At 33.1% G+C, this 14,349-nt stretch overlaps 1 protein-coding gene across 1 annotated transcript in view; it reads left to right on the forward strand.

The window, feature by feature from the left end:
• The first annotated feature begins 11,339 nt into the window (after window positions 1–11,339).
• The window catches only part of LOC135197322 (C-type lectin domain family 4 member C-like), a 5,927-nt gene continuing 2,917 nt past the window's right edge, over window positions 11,340–14,349 (forward strand). The window contains exons 1-2 of the mRNA XM_064224462.1: window positions 11,340–11,496; window positions 12,283–12,504. Coding sequence (XP_064080532.1) covers window positions 11,406–11,496; window positions 12,283–12,504 — 313 coding nt within the window. The 5' untranslated portion in view covers window positions 11,340–11,405. The remainder of the gene's footprint in view (window positions 11,497–12,282; window positions 12,505–14,349) is intronic.

Here is a 14,349-nt window from a genome sequence, read left to right on the forward strand (position 1 = left end):
TAGGTGGTTGTCTGGAACTGTGTAATGGACGAAAAGTTGTTCGAAAGCTAGTTAAATGTGAAGTAGTATAACCTCGGTCATGTATCCTATATATATAAAGTATCATGTATCCTATATATAATTGATCATAAATAACAGAGTCGAAATATATCTTTGCGTGTACGCAATAGAATCTCTTATATAAATGATCATAAATAACAGAATCTAAATATATCTTTGCGTGTACGCAATAGGAATCTATTTAAAGTGCACATATATTAATCATAATTATATGAATCCATATACATATGTATAAACAAATCAGGTAGCCTATAATCAATCTTTACCTTTTTATCTTACCATATCTGTCAGTTAGTTATATGAATTAATGAATCAGATATATAACATTTAGCTAAAAATCAACGAATCAATCAGCATAAACATAATAATTTTTATCAATTCATAATATATGAAATTTTTTTATCAGTTAAAATATGATTTTTATCATGTTAATCTTCATTCTATGCGATTATCAGAGTACATTAGTATTTTCTGTAGCATAAGTATCTTAATGAGACGAAGTGAAAAACTGTATCATTATAATATCACGTGATCACTATTATTTACCAATATCATTGTTTTATATTTTATTACTTGAATCAATTCATGTACACCATGAATTTTTATTTACTTATATATATATATATTCACATAGTGTCTGTATCACACTCCTATAAGTCAAATGCAAGTCAAGTTTGAGTAATATTCAGTGTTGGTTTTGGTAAGAGCTGACCGAGCTGATGTGAAGTGTTTACATAATAAAAATATGGAATGTTAGTCCCATATATATAAAAGATTGCTTGCAGGAATGGGATCAGACTAGAGACGCTAAAGATGACGTATACAATAAGTATGTAGGCTAAGATAACATGCCGTCACCTGTAGTCATTCAATTGTTTATAAACATTAGTCCAAGCTCCCTGCTTTTGAGACAACTACGGCCTACGTGATCTGTAGCGTGTCTCATCTGATAGTATGTTCATATGTTCGAACTACTGTCTGTTCTTTCATAACTTGTAACAGAGATGGTAGAGAGGCAGAAGAGAGTTAGACTATCGTCATTAGAAGACCTGTACCTCTTTACCTAAGCTTTATCATGTAGAGGAAATAGGATTGACCGGCATCATTGGCAGAAGAGAGTTAGCTATCGTCATTAGAAGACCTGTACCTCTTTACCTAAGCTTTATCATGTAGAGGAATAGGATTGCCATCATCATTGCAGAAGAGAGTTAGCTATCGTCATAGAAGACCTGCACCTCTTTACCTAAGCTTTATCATGTAGAGGAATAGATTAGCCATCATCATTGGCAGAAGCGATCAAGCTATCGTTATTAGAAGACTTGTACAATCTCTGATCTTGACCATGTAAAACTTCAGAAGAATATATAATTTTTTATACACTTAGTGTTTTTCTAAAGCAAGAAACCTCCTCACTTCCATGAGTTGTTTAACACAATAACGTCGTAATAACCAAACTAAGAGTAATAACCGACTTCGTAAATGATCTCAAACCCCCAGAACTCCACTTGCGGGGGAAATCCATTGGAAGATGGCAAGTTCAATACCAACCGACTAGCGTAAGATTATCGCTAGTCTAACATTACATCATAGGGGCGCCTTATCATACAAGGCACAAGCCGAATAATATTAATAAGTTCTAAAGGGTCCACAATAATAAAAAGTGTTGCGAGTCCGTGTATGTTTTTTTTTAACTTTACAAAAAGCTTTCGAACCCTTCCCTGGGTTCATCTTCAGGGAAGGGTTCGAAAACTTTTTGTAAAGTTTAAAAAAAATATACACGGATTCGCAACACTTTTCATTATTGTGGACCCTTTAGAAGAGAAAAGTAACAAGATTAATAACTTTACCCAAATGAGGAACAATGTAACAGTATATTCCACCCTTTTCCCACAAATAATCTAATCATGAAAAAGAATCACAGGTAGGAGAGACGCACGAGACCATCCCACGTGACCGAACTCTGCTGACTGGCGAGAATACGGGCTTCTGAAACTATAGAATTTCTAAAACCTGACGCTTACACATTAATAGACTTTACGCCACTTCGATAATCAGCTATTCTGCCATGGGTAGAGAGAAAAAAAAGGCAATAAGGTTTCGCAACTAGATTCTGCTGCGAGAAATGAGAGAGAGGGAAATTTTTTTGTCAGCTGTTCCACGGGTTTCGATGTGATGGATTAAAACCAAACTTTACCTTCGCGGTGAAGTTCAACGTCATCTGATGATGAAATTGTGGAAATACTTCTGAATAAAGTTCAGTTCAGAGGATGAATTATTATTACGGTCCTTGTGTCACGTGGCGAGCTGTAGGATGGGTGGCTGAAAAGGGATGCAGTATGTATATATTATAATAATATATATATATATATATATATATATATATATTATATATTATATATATACTGCTGGCATTTATATACTCATAAATCAGTATATGTTGTGATATCCAGTTTCGGAATCATTCCTTAAATTCGATATTTGACATGTGTTAAAAATTCCCGTGTTATCCTAACATAACAGTTGTTATGTAACGTAGAATAAAATCGATACTCTTATTGACGGAATAGTTGATATATCCTTTATTGGGATGAACACCATTGAAATGAACAAATTCTTGAAATCATGACTTAATAGAATTGCAAAAGTGCAACCACGCTCCATAACAGCTGGAGATTTTAGCTTATTTCAACTTACCATAATGAAAAGACCACGTGTGAAAAGGGAAAAAACTGAATAAGTGTTGTCAAAAATTTTTAATGAAATAACTCATGACAGCTACATACAAATATTAGAGAATTCAGGCAAATGAACAGGACACGCAGAGGTGGTTTGGGTGCTAAACCAACACACTACTTTGCGTCTCAGGAGATTTCATGCCACCTTTTCACGGTTCGTAAATTTTATGGCTGGGATCGCGAAAACGCTATTAAGACAAAGGCAATTGCGCCTGTTGGATAATCTCCTATAAGATTAGGACAGTAAAATCTGTAATCTAAATAGCAGAGCATTTCATTTTCCTTGAATGATGATATGACGTTTTTGCCAAGTAACCAGAACAGCAGGAGCTAGTTCTTGATCATGAAGATTCACCTCTCTTTTGCAGTGCCGATGTTGGTACTATTTCTGGCACTGCCAGGGGAGATGGCGACTGGCTCACCCACAGGTAAAAAGTTATTGCTTATCTCCCATTTTTTTGGGTCGCGTACGATAATCACAACTTACGGATTTTCGTATCTTTAGAATTTTGCAGATTTTTACGGTTCTAAATCATAAATTCATACACACACACACACACATGTATATTATATATAGTAGTATAATTATATATATATGTATATATATATATATATAGATTATATATATATATATATATATATATATTATATATATATATATATATATATATATATATATTGTATGGTATAACTGAATCACGAAAGTTGGGAACGTGATAAATCCATAAATAAAGATATATGCCACGAAGGAAAATAAACGACGGAGTATCCGCGAAACCTTTCGACGTCCAAACGTCTTCTCAGGCCACCATCTTAACATGAAAATATCAATTTTTTCTTCTATGTTTTTACGAGCATTGCGCATTGTCAGTCCCCAATATTTGGATCAAGAAATTGAATACATAAGAAAAATAAGGAAAGATTTATGCTATCCTTCACATATATTAGATATTTGTTATAATAAAGCCCACAGAAAGTTTATAGTGTAAGTAACACGCAGAAAGCAAATTCTAAGAACATTCTTAGTTTGCCTTATTTTAACGGATTTGAAACCATTAAATCATTGTTAAAAGCTTTCAATGTCTACCTTGTTTTTTTTCCTATAATAACACACTAAAAGGAATGTTAATAAAAAATGGCCCCAGAGAAAGCAACAACATAATATATAAAATTCCATGTATGGATTGTCTCTCATTATATCTCGGACAGTCTAGCAAGGGCCTAGAAGAAAGGCTAAGCCAGCATAAATATTCTGTAAAAACTGGGCAAACATCTAATGCAATATTCATTCATTTAAGTGAAAACAACCTCCGAATAAATTGGGTTGGTAGTTCAGTAATTGCAAGGTCAAGAGCTGTCTTATCACGAAATCTTTTAGAATCTGCTTTAATACAACTTACTTTTCATTGTAATTTCAATGTTAGTCGTGGCCTTTTTCATTTAGACCCTTGTATTTGTAACATGTTTAAGAATGACCTCAAAGATATAATTACAGACTTAAATAAAAATTAGTTGCATTAGAGTTATCTTCGTTGTAATGTATGTCTAACATGTATTGTGACTATGTATTGTGAATATGGTTTTGTTTACCAAAGTGCTGAATAGCTGTCACCTATAATCCTTTCATTGTTTTGTCCTTATATCTGAGATGATTGTCTTAAACTTTTAATTGCACCCGTTGTTTATGCTTGTTTGGGAAGGTTACTCATCTTCCAGGTGTGTCGGATTCTAGGTACCAATCTCTTTATATTCCCTATCTGTCAGTTATACGAATCTTCTTGTTTTGTCTTTTTCCTCATGTATATCAGTTCATCTGCTTAGTAAAGGACATTTGGACGTCGAAAAGTCTCGCTTATACTTCATCGTTTATCTTCTTTCGTGGCATATATATATATATATATATATATATATATATATATATAATATATATATATATATATATATATATATGTGTGTGTGTGTGTGTGTGTGTATATATATATATATTATAATATATATATATATATATATATATATATGTATATATATATATATATATATATATATATATATATATATATATATATATATATATATATATATATATATATATATATATATGTAAAGCGAGGTAGACACATACTAATAAAACTCTTCGGCAATGCACATCATAAATTAATGAATGTACCTTATGTACGTGCAAATTTTGCACCAATATACAATATCTGTAATTACCTTTTTGGTTCCCAACTGGTCTGAAAGGCAACACTTAAATTCTTTGCACCTGCGATAAAATAGGAAAGATATTCTTATGCATGGTTTTTAATATTTGTTGTACATTACAGAGCAGTAATATTCGTATTAATATGAACTGAAACATGAAGATATTTTAGGCTAATGTGTATAATATTATATGCTTCGGTTTATCGGAATAAGCAAAACCTTAAGAAATAAATTTAATAAAGCAAATTAGAGTTTCTACCTAAAGTGTTTTGCTTGGTAAAGCTAAATAATTTTATTTCTCTTGTTGGTCGTAACTACACGAGATAATGTGTAAGAAAAAAACAAAAAAAGGTGAAAAAAGTTTGAAAGTCAGAAAATGAAGGCAAACATAGGAGTGGTGCGCAACATCTGAGTCGTAAGAAAGATTTTACTATAAGACTTTAGAAGTTGTAAAATTATATAGCGGGGAGCATAAAATCTGGGAAAATAAGAATTGGTTATCAGGTAGCAGAACCGTTTGTTTTCCCTGAAATGAAATGACGCAGATCTTACCTTTTATGACGTGATATTTTTGCAGCTTTGCGAACGAAAGTGGCATTATATAAAGAGGGAGTCGGTGTCACCCAATCATTAGGTGGATGAGATCTTACCAGGTAACCAGGACACCTACGGAGCCATGAACATCATGAAGTCCCTTCTCTTCGCTTTACCACTGCTGGTGCTCCTCCTGACGCCAGCTGTGGACATGGCGACGGTGTCATCCACAGGTGATTTTTTTAAAAAAGAAATCTATACTGAAATTTTCTATTATTCATTTAGTGTGATCATCAACACCGGTTTATGTCTTGAAGGTGAAATATGACTGTTTCAGTAGCCCTATCTTTTCATTATATACCAATGAAGTGTGTGAGTATAAATATATAGATAAAAAAATAAATACATACATACACACACTTACAAATAAATATATATATATATTATATATATATATATATATATATATATATATATATATATATATATATATATATATATATAAATGCATTGGTCGAGTAAGCAAGTATCGTTTATCCTCCAAGTTTGCTGGCCCGACGAGCGAAACATAACAATAACAATGATAATAACTTCTAATAACTTCTTTCCATAAGCTTCTTGCCCCGACAACTTCACACCACTGGTTGGCCGTTGTATCTTCATAGCCACCGACGTCTATCTAGACCCCAGGATAGAAAATGCCAAAAACTGGACCAGGGCGCGTGAACCTTTGTACTTCGATGTTCGGTGAGGGTGACCTCTAGGGACAACCCTGACGCCATGGCAAATACGTTGACGTCCCTTTCCTGGAGACCTTCTGTTCTCACATGGCTGAAAACCTACCAGGTAGAGGTTGATTGTTTTTTTTGTTTTTTTTTAAGTTTAAGGAAAATCTATTTCTGATTTCTTTTTATTAATCCTAGTGAAGCGAGAATTGTAAAGGTTTTTAGCTTCAAGATTTTTGTTTTGTTTCGTTTAAATCTCGCGAGTGAAAGTAAAAATATATTTCTTTTGTCTGAAGGATTAATGCCTTCATTCTTTCATCATCCAGTAGTCTTATAGATCCAGTTGACAGAGAAATTCAAGCTTGCAAAGTTTTCCAATACATCGTAATTTTAGCTGATTATTTCGTGTTTATCCCTTGCATTTATAAAAGCAATACCACAACATTCTTATGCTGAATTTTTTTTATTTTTTCCTCTGAGAAATCTATTTTCACCCTTCAATAGGTCACTGGATCACTCCCTTAGGGAGGGAAGTAGTTCTTTTATTTTTTCTTCCAAACCTATATATACATACATACATACATACATACATATATATATATATATATATATATATATATATATAGATATATTATATATATATATATATATATATAAATTTCTGCAGGTCCGCCCTAAATACGGGCATTGGGCAGTCCGTTTAATTAACTGACCTTGGCATTAGAAAAAGGCATATAAGACGCTTGTTGTTGTTTGAGATTAAGCCGGCCTTATGCCAGCACGGGCTCTTGCTCTTAAGAGCAGCCCGTAGTAAAACGCCAAAATCACCGCGGGAGTCTGACATTGCATCAGCAACCCCGAACTGAATAATTTGCTGAGAAGAAAACTTGAAATTACTTTTCCTTAAAAAAATATTTATTGTTACTTCCATTATTTATGGAAATCCCCTTTAACTTGTACGCTTAAGATATCAGGTTATGATGATGTTATTAAATAACTGTTATCACCAGGAATGAAAGGGTTAACATTCTGGATCGGTTCTCAGAAGGTCGAAGGTCAATGGAAGTGGATTGACGGGTCACCCATCAGCAACATGTCTTACGTGTGAGTCAAGTCTATTATGCGTTTCAGAGAGAGAGAGAAGAGAGAGAGAGAGAGAGAGAGAGAGAGAGAGAGAGAGAGAGAGAGAGAGAGAGAGAGAGAATTGTTATAATTTTAAGTCTTGAGGGAAATATACAGAGGAATGTCTCTCCCTATGATAAAAAAAATCCGAGAGAGAGAGAGAGAGAGAGAATTGTGATTATTTTAAGGCATAAGAGAAAATGTGCGAGCGTATATTTCCTATAATAAGATCGTAGACTGAGAGAGAGAGAGAGAGAGAGAGAGAGAGAGAGAGAGATGAGATTTTTTAAGGCATAGAGAAAAGAAAATGGTGGGAGTGTATATTTCCTATAATAAGACCTTAGACTTAGAGAGAGAGAGAGAGAGAGAGAGTACAAAATTTTCCAGGACCGACACACTAGTCTGACTCACCCAATTTGATCTCTATCGCAGGTGGCACAACTCCTCCACCCATCTTCCACGTTACCCGATGGGCTCACTGGCTTGCTCGTGCCCTCTGGAGCATTTAATCGCTTGTACATGTTTGAGTCGGAGCCGTCCTGGAAGGAGCCGTCTTACCTCTGCGAGGCCAAGAGGAAGTAAACGAGAGGCAGTGGCGGTTCCTGTAGATTCCTTAATTGAAGGGTTTAGGAATCAGTTTTAAGTAGTGGATTTTACTAAGCTAGAAGTCTCTTTAAAAACTAATCTATAAATATGATGTTTACTTATATCTATTGTTCCTGACGAAATCATTTGTATTTGATGTAAATCTGGAAGAAATTACAATGATCTATAAATATGTTGTTTATTTCTAATTCTTTACTCCAGACGCAATATTTTTTTTTGGTTTAAATCTTGAAGGAATTATTTTTTCATAACTGGACCTCTTTCTAAATAGGATGTTCAGTTTATTTAATTTCATGAATAGAATAAACCTTTAGTAAATTCCTAAATTTGTGTCTCAGATGTTAACCTTACCGTAGTACCAAATTATATATTATATATATATATATATATATATATATATATAATATATATATATATATATATATATATGTATTATATGTATATAGTATATATATATATATATATATATATATATATATATATATATATATATATATAACAATTACTATAATGACAAACCTTGAAAAACGGTAGGTACAACAAAAATATTGTGTGAAAGGTTGAAAGGAATGGTCGATGTTAAAATTATTTTGGGAATAATGACCGAACCATCAAAGTACATAAGTATTAAGTATCACCAAACTACCCATGACTTGGAAAGTAGGTCGAGGTTAAAAGAATATTTGAGGCAACTAATCACAGTCGCCTAAGGCACAACCTACCAAATTTCATCAAAATACGAGACAAATTTAACCTGACCTGATAACTTGGAAAGACATATTTCGGAAAAATAATCCCAAATATCAAGGCACCTACTTATCAATTTTTATCAAAATCAGAGGATAACAAAGTACTAAATTTTGAAATAATTGGTGGCTTTGTAAAGCTGGAAACAATGTTTAAAAATTTATGTGAAAGAACCGCTAAACCTCGATAATATCAATTGATACCAAGAGAAAAAATATTACTGTCGCCTATGCCTAAAACTGGAAGGTCTGCCAACAAAACTTCATGCCATGCACAGATATCATACCATGTACAGACAAGTGGGACTGCCATACACCCTGAAAAGTGCTGGCCAAAAAAAAAGAAAAGAAAAAAAAAATCAAAGTTCTCTGGGACGACTGCACTATAAGGACTGACCATGTTAAGTAGGTCCGAAGACAAGACCTAATACTGGTAAATATCTGATAGATGCAGCCCCACCATTGAACATAAGAGTTAATGACAAAAGAAGAAAAGAATCTAGAGCATCAAGATGGAAGTATGGACACTATGGGTAGCTGGACTGAAAATAGTGCCTACCATCTCAGAATGTTAAGAATAATAGCAGAGGACCTCTGGAGAAACCTGGAGAGTTCAAGACACACATCCTCAGAAAGTGTCCTATTGGCCACAGCAATGGCAATTAGGAACGTGTTGGAATCCTAATTCCTAAACACGAAAAAGGGTAGAAGGCGTCAGACCCTCAGGGGGGCGAAGTTTCAGTGCATATCCAGATTCTGGAATAACGAGATAGCGAGGCTGTTAGAAAAAGTTGAAAACAACAACAGGTTGATGAACTTGAACGCATAGAGAATCCAAAGCATTTTTTATATATTTAAGATACGTTTCGAGTTATTCAAAGTTGTAATAACGATAATAACGGTAACTATAGCAATAATTTTGTTATTATTGTTAGGATTGAAATTAAAATCCCTCTTAACAAAAGATATACCATCGGCTTAAAAAGAAAAGTAACAAAGAGTCACCATACTCATTGACCCATTCAGTGACAAGAAATCACAGCAACCATATCGATCCATATAGGAAACCACTTCCACTTGGTCGAACACGCACGAATTCAGATTTCACAATCAGACTTCTGAAAAAACCATTGGAACCAGACCATGCAACATGAAACAGAAAACCCCACTTTGGTAATCAGCTAATCCCCAGTAAAAAAAAAAGGATGATAACACTTCATCAGTAGATTCTTCAGGGAGAAATGACAGAGAGAAATAACCTACCAACCATTCCACAGGATTGAGGGAAAATTACCTCTGTGGGAAAGTTCGACGTCGCCTGATGATGAGGCAGAGGAAAGAATTCCAGGTTTGAGTTCAGAGGATGAATTATTACGGCCCTTGTCTCGTTAGCGTCATAGGGATGCCGGACTCCAACGGTATCTGAGTACTCTCCGACCATCTTCAATGGTAGGGGCTGGGATTAGCAACCTTCTTATGAAACCCATACCTTAGAAGGGTAATGGTAACGCATTCTGCAGTCTTGACTCCATACATACTTACATTATTACATACACAACGCTTAAGTTTTGTATTTTTTGATGTTTTTTTTTCTTTTAATGTTTGTCATTAATAATATTTTTAATGAGTGTGTTTTAATTTTACAGACTGGTGATGCACTGGGTTATGTGCGAAACGTTTCTCTTTGTAATAAACCATGGATTTTATGACTTTTATGGACAATGCTGTTTATCAATACATACACACACACACACACACACATATATATATATATACATATACATATATTTATATAATAAGTATATATATGTATATTATATTATATATATATATATATTATATATATATATACACACATAACCACACACACATATATATATATATATATATATATATATATATATATATATATATATATATATATTCAAGGCGAGGTAGACACATACTAATAAAACTCATCTGCGGTTATACACACATATACACTTATGTACGTGCAAATTCAGCACCAATCTGGCAAATCTGTAATATTTGTTGTACATTACAGGGCAGTAATATCCGTATTAAGATGAACTGAAACATGAAGATATTTGAGGCTAATAAAGCAAATTAGAGTTTCTATCCAAAGTGTTTTGCTTGGGAAAGCTAAATGAATTTACTATTTTGGAAACATGCAATTGTCATCATTGTTGTAAGTACACCAGATATACAAAATATGTTAAAAAAAACAGGTGAGAAGTGTGTGAAATTAAAGTAAAAAACAACGAATAACGATGACAGCGTTAAAAAATAACGTACATAAGAAGTCAGAAAATGAAGGCAAACACAGGAGTGGTGGGCTATAAAAAGCAATGCGCAACATCTGAGTCATAAGAAAGATTTTACTATAAGACTTTCGAAGTTGTAAAATTATATAGCGGGGTATCATAAAAAAGAAATCCCCGGACCGTCAGATATGAGTCGAATTATGCTACAAAAATCTGGGAAAATAAGAATTGGTTATCAGGTAGCAGAACAGTTTGTTTTCCCTGAACGGAAATGACGCAGATCTTACCTTTTATGACGTGATATTTTTGCAGCTTTGCGAACGAAAGTGGCATTATATAAAGAGGGAGTCGGTGTCACCCAATCATTAGGTGGGGGAGATCTTACCAGGTAACCAGGACACCTACGGAGCCATGAGCATCATGAAGTCCCTTCTCTTTGCTTTACCACTGCTGGTGCTCCTCCTGACGCCAGCTGTGGACATGGCGACGGTGTCATCCACAGGTAAATGATATTCAAGAAATGTGTCTCAACTTTGAACTTGATGTTTATGAGAGCCTCTTCATTTTGCGATTTTGGAATGTAGTGGAAAATTGCTGTTGCGGGATTCATTTGTCTCACATTTTGTATTACGGTTGAACGAATGAAAACAAATTTTAGGAACAACTATCATTACTGTTACTGAAATGCTTCAGTATATTTTTTTGATCCTATTATTCAAAAAAGAAATCTACATTAAAATTTCTTATTTAAATATCTATGAGAGGTTTCGTTTGCTGCTGTGCTAATAATAATTCATTCAGTGTGGTCATCAACACCGGTTTATGTCTTGAAGGTGAAATATGACTTTTTCCGTAGCCCTATCTAACGTCTGACAGCATGTGTTTATAAATATATAAACAAATAAATAAATACACACATACATGCACACACTTTAATATATATATATATATATATATATATATATATATATTAAACATATATATATATATATATATATATATATATATATATATATATATATATATATATATATATATATATATATTTATTTACAAACACACATAGATATATATTTTTATCCATGATTATAATCACTTTAGCACGTGATTCATTTATCACGCATATCCACAGGTGAAAAATAAGAGGCGGGGTGTAGGTCCTGACCGGTTTCGACTTTATTTCCAAGCCATATATATACTATATACCAGCACCTTAATTAATTTCGCGTGTAGGCTATTCTTCCTAACAAGAGTGCTAGTAAACAAGTATACGTTCATATCCTCCAAGCTTGCTGCCCCGACAACTTCACAACGCTGGAAGGACGGTGCATTTTCATCGCTACCGATTACTTCTTTGCCCCGAGCATGGTACCTGGTAAGAACTGGACCAGGGCACGTGAACTCTGCACTTCGATGTTCGGAGAGGGTGACCTCTGGAAAGCCGACCTGCCCATCATTGACGTTCCATTTCTGGCGGCGTTTTCTTCTCACATTGTTCAAAACTTGCCAGGTATGATGATGTTGTTTTGGTTTATCTATTGTTAAGAAAAACGTAACTTTTCTTATCAGTCTATACAGTGTACTTCAGAGATCACTGGGTCTTCTTTCTAGTTTATAATGGGGTCTGCTTAAAATACTTAAATTATAGCTGAGGATTGGTGTAATGTCAAGTTCAAGAAGTTGTACAGTTAGGTGTGAATAAGCAGTAGGGACTTTTTAAAAGAACACTTACTTTATTTTCACTCTATACAATACACTTCAGACAGATCACTGGGTGTTATTTCTAGATTATAATGTGGTCTGTTTAAAATATATAACAGACATCTGTGAACTGGAGTAGAAGCAAGTTCAAGAACTTGTACAGCTAGGTGTGACTGACCAAAAAAGACTTATGACAAGTAATAGGCAGAAAGCAACCCAGCTGGGACGAAAGTGACTGAAAAAAAAAAAAACCTTCAGTATTAACTACGCTAGGCCACGCAAGGCAAAATATTTTGGTGGATCGTCTTCAAGGGGCTTTTGTTAGCAAGGGTTGTACGTGAAAAATACTAGCTTAAAAATTATGCAAAACTCCTAACTTGAGATTCAGTTTCTTGAACGCATTTCAATTGTCTGAATTATCCATCATTGTTAAGAAATTTCGGATTAGGAAGAAGTAAGTTTTGAGGGAAAGTGAGAGAAAATTACCATTACGTGCACGTACTTTTTCTTTGTATAATATTGCGATATATTCAGAATTGTGTTAACGAGCATTTTAATGAAATGGCAATGGTATATTTTAATCGACGTTTAGAATCTTGCCAGGAATTGTGCCTCCAAAATTAATTAAGGGTAGAGACAAAATGAAGCAGATATTTAATCTGGAATAATGCCTATATACCTGTCTACCTTTTCTACAAAAGATTTACATTCGGAACTCAAGGTATAATCACGTGAAGAAGAATGAGTGAAATTATCAAAAATGATTATGTAAGTCATTGACAATAATAGCTAATAATATTTTGCGAGACTGAATAGTCTTGTGTTTTAAAAGTACATTTTTTATTTCCCTTCATTTACTATAACTGACTTCATTACTGTTTTTGGGCGAAAGGAAAATCCATAATTTTTTCTCTAAATCCTTATGAATCAACTAAATTCCTTAATATATATATTTATATATATATATATATTATAATATATATATATATATTTGTTTGAGAATTACATAGCTTTTAAGAATCACTCTGTTCATAGCAGCTCTAGAAAGCTCATTCTGATATCCTCCCACATTTTTTTTATGTTATTTTTTTATATGATTTATTAGATAGTAGTTCTGTATTATTTTCCCGTTCTAGAATGTTTTCTCCACTGGGACCCCAAGGCTTGTAGGAATGCAAAAATTTATTTATTTCCCACTGATTCTTTACATATCATGCTTTTTGATATACCTCCAAGTACTTTTGGTCTTTGAACCTTTTGAAATGCTGCATATGCAGCATATAATATATACGTATTATATATATATGTGATATATATATATATATATATATATATATATAATATATATATATATATATATATATAAAACTATGTTTATATCAACACACACACCCATATATATATATATATATATATATATATATATCATATATATATATATATAGATATATACATATATGTGTGTGTTTGTCGATATAAATATATTTATATTATATAGACTTTTATACATAGATATATAATATATGTGATATATATATATATATATATATATATATATATATATATATATATTTATGAAAAAAAATTATTTCAATAATTAGTCGTCACCAATAGAAATGTTTTATCTTTACAATAAAAAAAATAATTCTCTACT

The sequence above is a fragment of the Macrobrachium nipponense genome, chromosome 18 (assembly GCF_015104395.2).
Source record: "Macrobrachium nipponense isolate FS-2020 chromosome 18, ASM1510439v2, whole genome shotgun sequence".
NCBI lineage: Eukaryota > Metazoa > Arthropoda > Malacostraca > Decapoda > Palaemonidae > Macrobrachium > Macrobrachium nipponense.